Source organism: Pseudonaja textilis, chromosome 1, assembly GCF_049901715.1.
Source record: "Pseudonaja textilis isolate UNSWEBS1 chromosome 1, rPseTex1.2, whole genome shotgun sequence".
NCBI classification, from domain to species: Eukaryota; Metazoa; Chordata; class Lepidosauria; order Squamata; family Elapidae; genus Pseudonaja; species Pseudonaja textilis.
The window spans coordinates 115144001-115161336 of record NC_141990.1 but is presented as its reverse complement, the minus strand read 5'-3'; the positions used below and the strand labels follow the sequence as shown (position 1 = coordinate 115161336).

The following is a 17336-nucleotide window of genomic DNA, read 5'->3' as shown; positions in this document are numbered from 1 at the left end:
GCATTCCCAGACAAAGAAGGAACACCCTGATAGTGCTTCCACTTTGCCTGTGCAGTGTATTTTTTTTAATTGTGACTGTATTTTTTTTATTGTAACCTCTTCAGCCCTATGTTGTCTGCCAACCATTTCCTAAGAGCAGTGGTGGGATTCAAATTTTTTTACTACCGGTTCTGTGGGCGAGGCTTGGTGGGCGTGGCCATGTGACTGGGTGGGTGTGGCTTTTTTTTTTTTTTTGCTTTTTTGCTACCCCCACCTATTTTTGGGAGCTTCTTAGCCTCAGAGGAGCCTCAGGGGGGCGTTTTTGCTCCCCAAAGGCTCTTCTGAGGCTCAGGAAGGAAAAAAACAGCATGGGATGTGCATGCAGCACCCCTCCAAGTTCCGTTTTGGGAGCTTCCTAGCCTCAGAGGAGCCTTTGGGTGGGCATTTCCCTAAGAGGTAATGAGATGTTTTAATTATTTATTTTTTTCAGACTGCAATAGGAATAGAATTCAGAAAAGAACTAATTACAATTCAGATTTCATTTACACCAATGAAAGTGGGGAATGTACTATAATGGGAATTTTAAGTACCACACTCTAGTAGATGTGATTGATGTCTATTCCTGTTTGTATTTCTGTTAAGTTTCTTCCTCATTCCATTTGAAGTCAAAGTACAAATAGTGTTCACAACTAATGCAGTAAGGAACATTCATTTTTACGGAGTCAGAAGCAACCCTTTGCCACAGTTAGTGAATTTATGATAAGGCTATACATGAACAGTATTTTTGCTAAATCCTGCAAGTATTTGTTTTCAATAAATTTCTGACTACTGAGTGGGAATATGGTGCACTCATTTTTGGAATGTTGTTATATTTGCTGGCTAACCTACTTTGAAATCATCGTTGTGCTCTTCAACTTTATAGGACAGCACTGTATTTAAAATAAAAATATGAAGTAAACTACTACAACAATATTAAAAAATAAATGAACTTGTGTATAAACATTGCCTAGCTTATCAGTTTCACCATGAGAACACAATTTGAGTCTTCAGAACTTCATATGGATTTTACATGGTCCCCCAGAATTCCTCCAGATGATAACACATACATACATTTCCTTTGGTAGTAAAAAACATCAAGCAAAAGGAAAAAAAAACAGAAAAAGAGAGAAATACAGTATACATATCCACTTTCCATTGTGATATTTTCAATCAAAGCTTACTTATAATGCTTTTTAGTAAAATAAAAAGTGTAGATTAGAATACTAACCTTAGTTGGATCCATGCTATTTTTATTTTATACTCATGCTATTTAATGGAATGGTACAAACTATATAGAGACTGCCTAACAAGCCTGCATCCCACTATTAGGAAATAGATACATTAAGTGCATCTGAACTGCATTTAAATTTAGTTTGGTTTTGTCTACTCCTTTCCCCCAGATTGAATGAACCTAAATTATACTGTGGATTGTTCATTATTAAATTACTTTATTTTATATATAGATATATATTTATGAGATTCTTGGAACCAGAACTGATCCTAACTTATTTCTTTTCAGCTTTGGATAAATCACAGTCCAAACGGGATGGAGGTTTTAAAAATAACTGGAGCGTTGATTATTCAGAAGAAAGTGAAGGAGATACAGAGAAAGAGTAAGGCTATTTACTCTCGGCTATTGAAAAATATATAGTAATAGAAGCCTTGAATAATAATTCATTAGTAATAATAAAATATTCTTGTTCTGATTTTCTTACACACAATTTAAATAAAGAGAAATTAGATTATTTTTATATACTATGCAGTACATTTTCAGTCTAATCTTTTTCAAAATATGCTGTTCTTTATTCCAAATATAGGTATAAATTAACATTTAACATTCCTAAAATTTATAATAGAGATATGAATGAATTAAGGACTGTACTTAATTTAGATTTTAAAAATGACATTCCCACTTTAGAAATACTGCAGAGATAATATTTCCAATTGTTCATTTTGTGCCTTCTACATTTTATTTATGAATGTTTGAAAACTATAGACCAGGTAGAAACATCATCAAATGAATGCTATCTAAATTTACTGGAAAGGTGTTTTTTCCCTTTTTGCCTACACATACAATATAAATTAACAAATATTGCCATGGTTATAAAGTTTGAGATTCTTAACTAAGAAAGGTGTGATCAATTGAATTGTCTTAAAACCATAAGTTAATTTTCTGTAATTAGGGACTGAATTGCGTTTTATTTTTATTTTTTAAATTGTATTGATTTAGAATAGAGGAACAGATTAACACACTTTTCCTAATAAGTAGACTGATGTGATAACAATTACTAATACTTTAAATGTTTAATAAAATAGACTATGTCCCGTGAATATTTTACATACTCTAGAACTTACGTCTTCTGATCCATATTTTCCTAAATATAAAAATTTAAATGCATATGAATTTGTACAGTTTATATACAAATTAACAAATAGTTTTTGATGTGTATAAATAGTAATATATGTCATATTTTCTAAGCAATTGAACATTTCGGTTTTGAAACCGTAAGAGAGGGAAGAGGGAACAATAGATGGATAGATGGATGGATTCACAGATGCATCTGTGTGTATGATGGGAAATAGTTTTGAACTGAAAAAAGTTTTAATATTCTTGGTGTACACGTGGTTAATTTTGGGGGTTTCTTTTTTTCTCCCTCTATCTCAAGATAAGAAGTGAACTTAAGTTGTAACAAAAATAAAAAGTTTACTTTTATGCCATTAATTAATTTGTTGAGGTTTATTATATATCTGCCCAAAGACACTTAATATTTCAGTTAGATTTTACCTCAAATTGTAAAAGCAATCTTTGGTGCTTGTTTAATAACTTTAACAGTGAACTCCAGCAGTAAGTATCAGTAATTATACAGCCACAGTTTTGTTACTTGAAACCAAAGGGAGATAGTGGCATCTTCAGGGAAATTGTAGTTGTAGGTACCAAAACTTAACCAGATGAATTGTGTGTTTGTTTGTGCACGTGCAATCATTTGAAAAGTCATGATTAAAGCTGTTGCCATGTGATGAAGCTCTGCTCTTTTATGTGTGAAATACATGTAAAGGGGTGGGGGTTTATTCTCATGGTCATGGCTGCCATTTTGATGTTTTTTTTGCCATTCTCTGCAGATGCCCTTGACTTTCTTTGCCAAAACCCTTGAAAGGCTCAAGCTACTCAATAGTCATGAAATGTTTACTGTTTGTCTGTGTTTCTGCATATTTAGGGAGTGGAGCAATATGTAAAATTCTCCAGATGAGCTGTTCAGAACATCCATTGAATGATTGGGATGGGAGGCTGGGAGGTTGAGAGAACGCTCCTCCTCCATGGGACTCCTCCCTAGCATCCCCAGTTGTTGGTCAGCCTTCGTGGATAGAGGCAGCTTAATTTCCTTTCCCTTGGCCGGAACAGCAAAGGCTTCAAAAAAAGAGACAAAAAAAGGTTTGCTTTTAAACTCTAAACAAATCCTTTAAGGCTTATAGTTTCAATGAGTCAAGCAGCTCCCTACGGCATATAACTCGAGCCAAGGAAGCTCACCATAGCTTTGGATAATGATCTCGCCCCCAGGGCGATCGGAGGCAATAACGCCTCAGCCGCATGGCTAACAACTCACATTTCTTAGCCCGTACCATTAGGACCTTTTCAAGCCGAGCTGCTGCGATCGCCACCGCCCACGCTCCATGGGAGCAGCTCCATTTTAAAAGGGTCCGAGGCTTCTCTCTCTCCCCTGGGAACACTGTCTGAGGTGGGGGCATCAACGGCCATCTGCCCCACTGTGCCTTTTTATTCAGGGGGAACTTTGCAGTATCAACTCCCCACAAGGCGCGCAATTGCTGCTGAGCTGATTTAACTCATTACGTGCCTAAAGAGATAACGGCCGGCACCATTGCAGACTCACTATCCGCATGGTAGTGATCTGCATTTTATTTCTGGAACTGTGAGAGGCTTTTCTTCCCCCAAGCAGGGGCTCCTTCCTGGAACCCGGGGGAAATCACCCTAATGTATGTATGTATGTATGTATGTATGTATGTATGTATGTATATAGATATTCAAATATAATCATTTTATTTTGGACCCTTACTTATTAAGGAGGAAACTGTTGGCTTATGCCCTCAGAATTAAACAGCAGCACCACAGCAAGCACCAAGGCCTGTGTCCGCCTGTGCAGGAAGCTGTTGCAGGCCTACATCTTATTTCAACAATTGTTCCTTTCTAGGCCTATGAGGTGTTCCAAATTTGGCTAATTCAGAAATAATAATATTAATAACAAAATAATACGATAATAATAGGAACAAGAATAAGAATACAATATTCTTACATAAGATTATACAAAACTGGGGAGCATTGTTTTCGGGTTCTCTGGCCATTGCTGGTTCAGGCCCCTGGGCATGCCAGCCGCCCAATGTTTCAGCCTCATTAACAGTAAAATCTAATAGGCAGTCACAATGGCAAGCAGCAGTAGCTCAAGAGCCATGTCAAATTCTCCAAACAAATTGAAGCATTCTAAGGGTACCTCCTAAGCAGCAGAAAAAGATGCTAACAAGCTCCATAGGGTACTAGAAAAACACATGAAGAAGTTCATGTGGGAGGCTGAAGAAAGCTATCAAACCTAATCTCTCACCAGGCCTACTTGGGCTCCAATCCCTCTCTGCAACCACCCCTGGATCTGTCTGTGTAATCCAGACGCAGTGCAGCTGCACAAGATCAGGTAACCCATCTAGATTAGTACAAGTGGCACGAAGGGCCTCTGTGGCCACATTGCTCCAACAGCGGCCGGATTCCGTCAAGATACTGGAAAAGATCCCTGCATAGATGAGACCATGGATGGAATTAATGATACGACAAGGTATCACTGCCGGGGTGCAGCATACTGCTCTGGCCAACAACAGAGCGCTCCTTCCGATTGGAATTCCCTATCAATCCAGTCACTAAGCAGGACAGAGCATCTTTACCCTCAGGTATCTCTCCACAGGAGATTCTGTAGTTTCAGATATACCCCTGCAGGGTATATAGAAGGAGCAAGGGCTGTTGATCGGGTGGAGCCAGAGTTCTCCTGCTCAAATTCTCAAATTCTAGTTAGATTCGCATCGGCTCACAATAAGAGGTGGTGGTTGATGCTACATCTTGACGACTAAAACAATGCCGACGTCATTTTGTTTATAAGAATTCCATGGAATTATCTATTGAGAGGCTACTTCCCCTCACAAGGATCTCTCCATAAGGGTCCAGGGGACATTTACGCCGATTGGGGACCTCTTTCTGAATTTGAATATCAGGCTTCATTTTTAAGTTGGCAGCCCTCACAGAATATAGCAGCACAGTAACAGTGAGTGCCAAGGCCTGTGTCTGCCTGGGCAGGAAGCTGTTGAAGGCCAGTGACTGCAGGATCATCCAGTTGCAATATAGGTCCTGAAAGGTGTTCTCTATTTGGCTTCACAATTTGATTCCATATTCAGTCATCTAATTATGAGTTTGGTAACAGCACAACAATTTATGTTAGTAGCTGTGCACAGATATAACAAAAATATTACCAATAATAACAACATTAAGGATATTAATATGAATAACAATATAATAACAAATTGAATTTACCAAAAAGAGGGGGGGGGATCATATATCAAGAGGATTCCTTGCCTCTGGACCAGTCAACGGTCCATTAATATCACATACATATATAGGTATATAGATATCTCACCTTGTGGGCTTTAGGTCAGAATCTACAAGGGCAACCAAAAATACCCACAGAGGACAATAAACCAACTCAAAGTAGGTCAAAATGTCCCAGAGAGACCTCTAAGGCTGCAGAAAAGGATGCCAAGAGGTGCCAAAATGCCTTAGATAAGTATATTATTTAAAAAAAATGCATGAGGGAGGTTGAAGAGAAGTCTCAGTCCTCTTCCCCAGCCAGGGTGGTCACAGTTCCAGAGTGCTCCTTCGGCAACACATATACTAACATTGGAATGATACAGAGAAGATTAGCATGGCTCCTGCGCAAGGATGACACGCAAATTCATGAAGCGTTCCATATTTCACCTTTCCTCCATCCCTGGATCTCTCAATGCCATCCAGGAGAGCCTCAGAGGGACAGGTTCAACCCAGGCCTTCAGCAACGCTACTTGCCTGACAGACAGTTGTGGGACCACACTAGAATACCTCCTCCCAGAGGATAGGCCTGACAAATTGAAGGCCTGGAGGGACATGGCGACTTGAAGGGGCATCACAGCCGGGGTACAGCAGAAGTTGATGGCTAGGCAGCCTCCACAATCTGACCTTGATTCTCTCTTGATTCAGTTACTATGCAGAACGGACCTTCATTACCAAGAGGTATCTCCTTCAGAGGAGTATTATATAATCCAGTTACACATTCACATGATGTACAGGATCAGGGAGAACTAGAGACCAGATGGAACAGGTTGAGGAAGGGTCTACTCACAACAGTGACCAAAATCTGTCGGAGGTAGATCCCCTAAAAAGGGGGGACATGTCAGACATTGAAGGCATTAAGCCAGACCAACTGACCTTTGGGTCTGTTTTGCCCTCAGACTCTTTTCAAGTCTCTGTTGTTTCAAGGCAAAAACTACTGCCCATCTTGATATTCCATTCCCCTCGCCCAACAATCGTTACTGTAAGGGGGGGTCAGACAATTTAATCTTCTCCCAACCAATAATGTAAGAGGAAGTCATAACTGTCCCACAGAGGTTCTCGGACCTCGTCCAGAAACAAAGGGTCTCTTCAGTGGTGTATTCTCCTCTTACAGGATATGATAGAAAAAATTTAATTTGGTTTTCTGATTTCTCATCACCATGGTAGTAGATAAAGCAATGGCAGTTATCATCATCCTCTGCAATTCCAGCTGAAGCAGAAGAGACTCTCAAGTTAAAAGATATACAGGGTCGAGTTGTCTCCATGTAGGGCATGTCAATCTGATGTGGGGGCCATAAGAGCGGCATCGGCCGCATCCTTTTTTTTTTTTACTAGATTGTCTCTCAGGTAACTCTGGCATCTGAGGGAGATTATCTCAAATTCCATTATCAGGGTGCACAAGGATGCCGCAAAGCTCATTGAGGCTGCAAAATTTTCTGCGGACACTAAATTCAACTCTATTCTATTATCTGCTCGAGCCAGGGCATCTCAGGTTACTGCTCGCCTACTGCTATGGCTCAGACATTGGCAAGCAGTTATCACACAAATAATGGAAGCTTACTTCCTCCCCAATATCAGGAGATAATTTGGTTGGTGCTGCCCTTGACCCATCTCTGATAGAGACAAGAAGCAGAAAATAAGTTCCTTTCTTCATAAACCCCAAAAAGTCCTTCCCAGCTTTTTGGAGGGTTTCCTTTGTTCACCCTACCAGGGACTTTTCTCTCCAGACTCCAGGGACCAGTGTTACTGTTTGGATGCATGAATCACCAACAGTCGGGTAGTTTCCCATCTGGAGATAGATACCAAAGGGGAGGGCAGACCAAAAGAATCTCTTGAGGAACATGAAACAGAGGTCTCCAAGGCACAACATAGGCCTCACCACTGTGCCCCTATTGGTAGAAGGCTCAAGCTTTTTTGCAGACAGATGGGATTCCTCTACCTCTGATTTCTGGGTTAGAGACATCAGAAGATTAGGCCTGGCTGTAGAATTTCCATCCTCTCCCCAGAACCTTTGCATTACTTGCCCTCTCTCCAGGGATCCTGTTAAAGGGAGCATGATATTGTTTATTTATTGGAGATCTAGGCAACCTGACTTACGGCACCGGATCAGCAGGGGCAATTTTAGTTTTAAAACTACTTAATTGGTCGCTAGTTTATAGGAGGCTTAAGATGAGTATACTGAACTCCATACTTCTGAGCTTCAGAAGGGGCGACTTTCTACCCTCCGTTGACTTAATGGAGGCCTATCCCCACATTCCAATTAGATCCTCACATTGCAAACCTCTTAGTTTTTGTTATAATACTCAGCGTTTTGAATACGTTGCACTGTCCTTCGGGTTGTCATCTGCCCAAGGTTCTTACAAAGGTTCTGACGGCTCTGGCTGTCCATCTCAGGTGAACACCTGTTAGACGGCAGTGTTACTTAGATGACATTTTGTTATTATCTGGTTCATATAAACAGGCAAAAGGGGAGGCCTTAGCATCGGTCATCACCTGGAGAGATTTGCAGTCCATTTCTCATCACCCACCTATATGCAAGCTTCTTGCGTGGGGCTACAAACTTATGACCTCCTGTAGTGAATTGATATTACATGTGGGACCTTAACAAGGTCCTTACCGCACTCAAGAAAACTCCCTTTGACCCATTTCTAATGTACAAGGTGGTTCTCTTGGTTGCCATTACATCGGCTAGTCTCATCTTGGATCTAGTAGCCTTGTCAGTTAGACAGGAGCTCTGTATTTTTCACACAAACAGAGTGGTTCTTAGTCCAGATCCATCTTTCACCCATAGATAAATTTGGGTTTCCACAGACCATAGGAACCGATACTCTCGTATGTTTGTCTGAGACCGACATAAAATCTGGCACGACAATGGCACAGTCTAGATGTAAGGCGAGCTCTCTGCATATATTTCAACTGCACGTGTGTTAGGAAATGGAGGTTTCCTTTGTTTCTTTTCAACCACCCACCATTGGGTGCAAGACCTCTTCTTCAATGATCAGTAGGTGGCTGAGAGCACAATTACTAAATCTTACGAGACACAGTCTCTTCCTGTACCCAGGGACATTACTGCTCATTCGACCTGGAACGCTGCAATGTTGACAACATGGGCCACAAGCGCCAATAGAGGAAATTTACAAGGTGATAACATGGGCCTCACCATTGCCTTTTATTTAGAAACTATTAGAATGATGTCTTCGCCTCTGTGAAGGCTGCCTTTGACAGGAGAGTGTTACAAAGGGTCCATAGGGACCAAGAAAAAGGGGAATCCGAACCAGACTGAAGCCCTCCCATAGGACAAGCCAAGCTTTGGTGTGCCCAATCAATGGATGCTCTGAACAGCTCATCTGGAGAAGGGGCGTTGGTACTTACCTGACACACCCTTTCTCTGTGAGATGTGAAGAGCATCCATCCCCACCCTTATTCGTCTGGTGGGATGCTATTCTAGCCAAGTATTAGAAAGGGTGAAGGAGAAGAAATACTTCATCATTTTGACTTTGCCAAAACTGGGGACGCTAGGGAGGAGTCCCATGGAAGAGGAGGAGCGTCCTCTCAATTAAAGCCGAGCCTATCAGATGAGTGACAGAAGCATCATCCCAATCAATCAGTGGATGCTCTTCACAGCTCACAGAGGAAGGACCTATCACCACGCCCTTCACAACACAATAAACTATGATTTACTTTTTCAATATTAATAGCATTATAGAGACAGCATCTTTTGAACTCTATTATACAGGTAGTCCTTGGTTAAGAACTGGAATTGGGACTGGAATTTCTGTTGCTTAGCATTGCAGGTGTGAAGGGTGACATCATGTGACCACATTGCTTACAAATGGCAATTCTGACTGTCCCCATTGCTATCATTAAATGAGGATTGCAAATTATTAAGTGAGAACATCCTCAGGACTTCCTGACAACTTCTAGCAAGCAAAGTCAATGAGGAAGCCACAGGAAGTTGCAAGTTTTGAGCAGCTTGCAAAAAGACCAGTGGACAGATAAGCGGCTGCCCCTGGTTAGGGAAAACTTAGCTGGACAGCGCTGGCGGTGCTAAGTGACAGGGTGCTCTGGTGCCCAAATAAATCTTTGCCATCTTCTGCTCTGATGACAAGCACTGCCTGGTGCTTTGTGAGGCAGCTGCTGACTGTGCATGGCCTTCCTGAGGCCTTGTAATATAGGTAGTCCTTAACTTACGACCACAATTGAGCCCAGTTTCTGTTGCTAAGTAAGACAGTTGTTAAATGAATCTTGTCCATTTTACAACCTTTCTTGCCATAGTTGTTAAGCGAACCACCACCATTTTTAAGTTAGTAACACGGTTGTAAGGTGAATCTAGCTTCCCCATTGACTTTGCATGTCAGAAATTTGCAAAGGATGATCCCATTATCCCAGGACAATGCAGCTGTCATAAATATGAAACAATTACCAAGCATTTGAAATTTGATCATCTGACTATGAGGATACTGCATTAGACATAAGTGTGAAAAAAGAATCATGCCACTTTTTAGAGTGCTGTTGTAACTTTGAACTGTCACTGAATGAATGGTTGTAAGTTGAGGACTACCTGTGCCTTATGATTATGAGAAAGATGTGTGGCAAGGAGCCACCTTATGAAAGGCCAGGCCAGGTGCACCTTGTCAGTACCAGGAAGAAGATGACAGTGGTAGTGACTAAAAGAGAAGAGAATGGGAGTGGGGTGTTTGAGTTGAATAGCACCCTGCGATTGTAAATGCAGGCAGGATACCAAGCATGTGAATTTTAATCATGTGAGTGCAGAGCTGCTGCTGCTGTGGCCTTAATTTTAAGCTCCAGGCATAACTTCAAATAGTCATTAAGCAAGGAATACCTGTATAGCATATTTGATGGCAATGCATTTAATATGGTTTTTCAAAATATTCTGTATTTACTTAAATGCAAATTATTTACTACCTGAGGAACTGTCTCAGCCCAAAGGGTTTGGCCAGCCGCACATTTTCCAATAGAAGGGACATGCTGCAGATTCTTCCTGTCATGGAATTCTTTCTGGTGGAGTTCAGAGAACAGCCTTTTCTGCCATGGTTCCTGTCCTCTGTGCTCCTGTGATCATGGAACTTTGATTTTTGTTATTAATTCCTGTACTAATTACTCTATATTTTTTCTTTAATATAATAAAATGCTGCTGTCATACCCCTACAAAAAAAAAAAATCAGGATCAATGCCAATATCACCAATCTTTTAGATCCCCTATTTTTTTTAAAAAATGATTTGGGTTTCACAAAGCAATCCTTTGATTTTAAAACCATGTATTTGTAACTAAATTCAACAGTATTCAGCTAAACATATATCTACACTACATATACATGCAATGTTTGTATACATACATACATACATACATGCATGCATGCATGCATGCATACATATCCCTGCATGCCTTTGGGTAGCTTGTACTTTAAAAGCAAGAACAGTAAATAAAATCAAGAAACAGCTTATAGAAAAGAAAAAAAACCTAAGCCTAGCAACATTTCTACAGATAGTCCTCCATAACTACAATTGGGATTGGAATCTCAGTCATTGACTGAGATGGGCATTAATGAGACGGCCATGTGACTGCTTTGCTCAATCCCAGCACTCTCAGTTGCAGTTGATAAGTGATGATCTCTGGGGTTGTTAAGTGGATGGAGCAAAAGAGTTGCCTGCTTAAGTATTTTAGCTCCATGTGAAATTAAAATTCTCTTATCAGGCAACTCTTTCACTCTCAAACTTTCTATAACTCACTGAAGAGTCTTCACCTCTTGTTGGTTCCCTCCACTTGCAACCTTCCCTGACAGCTTTTCAATTGACTTTGGAATTTGATTTTAGAATTTCGGAATTGGTTTTGGCATCTTGAATTGTCTACATAAGCCCTTTAGCAACCTGTGCAGGTCACAAAGTCACATGATACAACATGTCCCTCACTATGTTGCTGTAGTCTGGACCTCTTATATCCTCCAATTGCACTTCAAGATTGCACATAGCAGTCACAAGGTGCATGTCAAACAGTCATAACTGTGAACTGGCTGCTAAGCACCTAAAATGAGGACACGTGACCATTGTGTGGGGACATTTTATTATGGCCAGAATTGCTTTGTGGGCCACAAGCATCCTTTCTGAGGCTGTTGTAACAGTTGCTGATGGCCGGTCGTAAGTCAAGGACTACATGTGGTGAACTTCAGCAGGTACCCTATGTCTACCTGGAAGAACAGTTTGATGTTCCAGAAACATTTGGAACATCATTAAGGTGGTAACCATACTGATTTATGGGGGAAATAATAATATATAGGGCAGATGCGGGGACAGAGAAAACTTGTTTCCTAGATGTCAACAAATAATGATGTTTAACAGAGAGGATCAGGGGCGTGCCCATTCTCCCCAATCATATTGGGTAGGCACAAACAATGGGAGATAGATAGTTCCTCAAATCACTAAGTTCTATGCCATAAAATCCTTTATAGATAATAATGAGCATCTGGAATTGTCCCTATACGTCCCTAGCAACTGGTACAGGTCATAGAGCAATGGAATCACATAGCATAACAGACCATGTCCGTCACTACCTGCATTGCCATATTCTGGATCTGTTATAGCCTCTAAATGCTCTTCAAAGGTAGCTTGTTACTAATGCATATTAATACGTGATGTAGGAACTCCAGGGGTTCATACTTTTTCCAGGGTAAAGCTGCTTATTAGTAGAATAGAAGTAAGTGTAATATAAGAATAGATCTTAAACACTCTGAATGTTAGTTTATCTGGTACCTTATCAGTGAAAGCTATGAGATATTGTAGCTAAAACACACATATAGAAACACAGTTATTCTGACATGCTGTATTTGAGAGTGACATAAAAGAGTTGAGCTAGTTGGAAATGTGACAATCTATTTAAAATACTGTACAGGCCAAATCCCTTTCTTAGCATTATACAGTACCAGATTGCTCAAAACCTTATTGATTCATTCTGATCACTTTTAACTACTTCTTTTCTCTGGCCATGCTTGCAAACCATATGAAGGTAGAATTCAGTTACGATTTTGATATAACAGGTACGTTTCTTCACAGAAACAATTATAAATTGTATGTATGTATGTATGTATGTATGTATGTATGTATGTATGTATGTATTTGAATGAACTGTTTTGCTCCCTGGATGCTTCCTCAAGATTTTAGCTGAACTTGCTATCTTAGGGCTATGGCTTTGCATCATGCTGGCCTAATGAGAACAGTGATTTCAGCATTCTCCTTACCTAGGTAGCTCATATGGTTGCACATTTCTTTTTCTCAGGTCACTAGGAGGGCCTGCTTTTTTCCCTTCCCTCCCTGCTGTTGCTTCGTTATGTTTTGCTCTAAAGCAGCTTTCAGTTTTTGGGTTGCATTGATTAATTTATTGCTGTGAAGTAATTTTAAAGCGGTATGGTGTAGAGTTAAAGGCACTGGGCTGGAAACTGTGGGAGAACTCATTCTAGCATTGATATTGACTTACATTGGAAATCAGGTAGGTGCCAGTCACACACACTCTGCCCTTGGACAACGACAATTGCAGAAGATCCCCCTCCCAACACTGAGTTTTATTGAAAGACTATAATACAGCAACAATGTTAGACTTGTCAAATAGGTAAGAAAGAGAAATAAAGATTTGGGAGGATATTATATACATTACAGTTTTGAAGTCTCCAATGCTAAAATGTTGAATGTTAAGAGTCCTATTTTTTAAATAAAATTCTATACAAACTTCATCTTAAATAGTGCTGTTAGCCTTGAGAAAAAAATCAAATGAAACTATTTTTGAAATGTGAACATTTTGTAATGATTGTTGAAACCTGATTTTGTTCTCTTAATCTATAAATCAGTTGATCAAAATTTAAATTATTTTTCCTCTTATGTAGTGAAGCCAATTTGTTGATATTTGATGAAAGCGATGAAACTTGCAGTCCCAATGGTGAAAGAAAAGTGAGTATATAAAATATAATGTACATTTATTCACTGTACAAATGCCCTATCACATGAAAGCCTACATCTATTTACTCCAAGCTAATTGTGATGTAATCTTTGACTTGCCACCTTAATTAATGACCAAAAACTCTCTATTTTCTTTGGAAATTAAGAAACAGTTACTATGTTTGTTTACAATGGTATATATGCTTGTGTTGTGGAATAGATAATGTCAAGAAATCAGTAATTCATTGTCTTATCAAATATGCCAGATTACTTGACAATTTGTTTGCATATAGTACTAGCTCATAACATAGCTTATTTTGATTTCAGTGAAAATTAATGATAATATGTGAATATATCCAATGTATTTGTAGATGGTAGCTTGTTATTATTTTTACTTTTCACGCCAACCTAAAAATTAACTAAATTTGTGGATTTATTTTTTTATTAATTTCTCAAATACAGATAGTCCTCGACTTACAACCATTTGTTTAGTTACTGTTCAAAGTTACAGTGACACTGAAAAAAGTGACATGACATTTTTCACGCTTATGATAGCAATAGCACTTAGATTGATATACCGGTTTATAATACTTTCCAGCTCTCTCTAAGCAGTTTTACAGAGTGAGCCTATTGCCCCCAACAATCTGAGTCCTCATTTTACCCACCTCGGAAGGATGGAAAGCTGAGTCAATCTTGAGCCTGGTGAGATCTGCCACATTGCAGCCTGGAGTCTGCAGAAGTAGCCTGCAGTACTGCACTTTAACCGCTGCACCACTGTGGCTCATATCGATCATTGTAGCAACCACATTTTCACGTGATCAATATTTAGGGACTTGGCAACTGGTATTTATATTTATGATGGTTGTAGTGTCCTGGAATCATGTGGTCCCCATTTGCAACCTTCTGACCAGCGGTTAATGGGAAAGCTAGATTTATTTCACCGTGTTTCTAATTTAACAACTGAAGTGATTCACTTAACAATTGTGACAAGAAAGGTTGTAACTGGGACAAAACTCATTTAAAAACCGTCTCGCTTGCAACAGGAATTTTGGACTCAATTGTGATTGTAACTCGAGGGCTACTTATGTGCAGTAGTCAACTCTTTACCCCCAATTTCCTGGGCAGCATACAATTTCTTTAAAATACAAGATGTAAAAATATTCCATTTGGAAAGTTTTAATCCTACTACTTGACCAAGAACTTCCAGTTTGGGGACATTTGAGACAGTGTGAAAAGGCCTGAAAATGTTTTAGTATATGAAAGCTTGACCGAAGTATAATTTCCTATTTGAAATGATGGTTTATGTTGTTTTATTTCAGCCATGTCGCCATCGCTTAGGTTTTGTAGCCAGAAATGATGCCTTAAGGACATACAGCAGACGAAACAAAAGTGACACTCTTGGAAATTTAAAAAGCATCGCAACTGGACTTAACGTATCGGGGAGCAGCAAGAAAATATGGTGTAGTGCTTTTCAGATGATCTCAAAATTGTTTAATTTGTGGTGTATGTCTGGAGGAAATGTTAGTTATGAGAGTGCTGCCAACACTGTTCAGCTGTTTCTACTTTGCTGATGTAAAGTATAAAAACACATCTATTATAATATCCAAATATTATCCAAATTATCCAAAGATACTGGCAACAGAAGATATATTCACAGGCAGTTCTTTTGATAACAGTGCAGACATCATTGGGTACACTGTAAGCTTTAGTTGGAAAGTAGAATTTTTTCTCTCTTGATTTTTTAATAGCACAAATAGTGCACTCCTATCTGTTCATTCTGTTTCTGTAAAGTTATGTGACATTTTTAGATACAGTTATATATTTCAATATCTATCTTCTGTTGCCAGTATCTTTAGTTGCTATGTGAAGTTCTATGATGAAAAATCACAGTATGCAAGGGATGAAGTTAGACTTTCTCTCCTGAAGACTATCTGTTTCAATAATATTATGCTACACTAATTGCTTTTGGTGTGCTTTTAAATAAGAGTTATGGCCACATTTTTCTAACAAAGGAATATATATTACAGGTTTGATGTCTGCTTTCCAGAAAATGTTGACTTAGGCCATTGTTGCATCTTTTTTTTAATTCCAAGAGCATTGTTTTTTAAACTTTGTAGCATGGTCTATGCCAATTCCTATGAAAATAAAAACAGTATTTTGTTCTCTTTCCCTTCCAACCAGAGCAGCCACAATCTTGCTTGTGCTCTGGTTGAAGGAGAAAGAGGACAAATTTTCGAAATGCTATCTAACAAATGAGTCAATGTATAATTTATTTTTTCTTGAATTTAATAAACTTTAAAACTTTATATTAATTGTTGCAGTGTACCATTGTGTATTGGCTTTAAATATTTGAGCCAAATAATCAGGCTTTGTAAATACTATATAGATGTAAATATTTAAAAGCAATTGTTCCTTGCTTAATGCTATTTAAATTTGAACAAAAATCAGTTGCATTGAAATTTTTTTGATAAAATATATTTTAGGATTCCCCCAAAATTATAGATAGATAGAATACTTTATTGGCCAAGTGTGATTGGACACACAAGGAATTTGTCTTGGTGTAAATACTCTCAGTATACATAAAGAAAAGGTACATTCGTTAAGAATCAAGAATCATAATGTACAACACTTAATGATAGTCATAGGGTACAATCAACAATCAAATCATACTAGGAAACAGTCAAATGGGAGGGGATGGGTGATAAGGAGTGGTGAGAAGATTAACAATAATAGTAGTATACACTTTGTAAATAGTTGAACAATGTTGAGGGAGTGATGGCTTTCGGGAAGAAACTGTTCTTGTGTCTAGTTGTTCTGGTGTGCAGTGCTCTATAGTGTCGTTTTGAGGGTAGGAGTTGAAACAGTTTATGTCCAGGATGTGAGGGGTCTGTAAATATTTTCATAGCCCTCTTTTTGACTTGTGCAGTATACAGGTCCTCAATTGAAGGCAGGTGGGTAGTAATTGTTTTTTTGCAGTCCTAATTATCCTCTGAAGTCTGTGTCTGTCCTGTTGGGTTGCAGAACCAAACCAGACAGTTATAGAGGTGCAGATGATAGACTCAGTAATTCCTCTGTAGAACTGGATCAGCAGCTCCTTGGACAGTTTGAGCTTTCTGAGTTGGTGCAGAAAGAACATTCTTTGTTGTGCTTTTTTGATGATGTTTTTGATGTTAGGTGTCCATTTTAGGTCATGTGATGTAGTAGAACCTAGAAATTTGAAGATCTCTACTGTTGATACTGTGTCATCTAGTATTGTACGAGGTGGTAATATAGGATGGTTTCTTCCCACCATTTCTACCATCATTTCTACAGTTTTGGGAGTGTTCAGTTCCAAATTGTTCCGGTTACACCACGAGGCAAGTTGTATGACCTCCTGTCTGTATGCAGATTCATCATTGTCTCGAATGAGACCAATCACTGTTGTGTCATCAGCAAACTTCAGTATTTTAACAGATGGATCGTTTGAGATGCAGTCATTGGTATATAGGGAGAAGAGAAGTGGAGATAGCACACAGCCTTCGGGGGGCCCTGTTCTGATTGTACAGGTATTGGATGTGATTCCGCCTAGCTTCACTTGCTGCTTCCTTTCTGTTAGGAAGCTTATGATCCACTTACAAGTGTGTTCAGTTACTGCTAGTTGGTTTAATTTACTTAGAAGAGTGTCTGGAATGATGCTATTGAATGCTGAACTGAAGTCTACAAAGAGGACCCTTGCGTAGGTATTTGGAGATTCAAGGTTTTG

General features: G+C 39.2%; 1 protein-coding gene and 1 non-coding gene across 5 annotated transcripts in view; both read left to right on the top strand.

Annotated features, from left to right (window-relative positions):
* SENP6 (SUMO specific peptidase 6) overlaps positions 1 to 17336 on the top strand; it is an 85512-nt gene that overhangs the window by 21130 nt on the left and 47046 nt on the right. For 3 of the 4 annotated variants that reach the window (XM_026695132.2, XM_087915198.1, XM_087915188.1), the window contains exons 2-4: positions 1538 to 1631; positions 13543 to 13606; positions 14914 to 15053. In XM_026695132.2, the coding sequence (XP_026550917.1) occupies positions 1538 to 1631; positions 13543 to 13606; positions 14914 to 15053 (298 nt within the window). Of the gene's footprint in view, positions 1 to 1537; positions 1632 to 13542; positions 13607 to 14913; positions 15056 to 17336 lie in introns of those variants that run through there. The other variant, XM_087915204.1, reaches the window with a different exon arrangement.
* On the top strand, positions 5934 to 6039 carry LOC113433017 (U6 spliceosomal RNA). Its single transcript, XR_003373600.1, has one exon. It is a non-coding gene; the product is annotated as a U6 spliceosomal RNA (small nuclear RNA).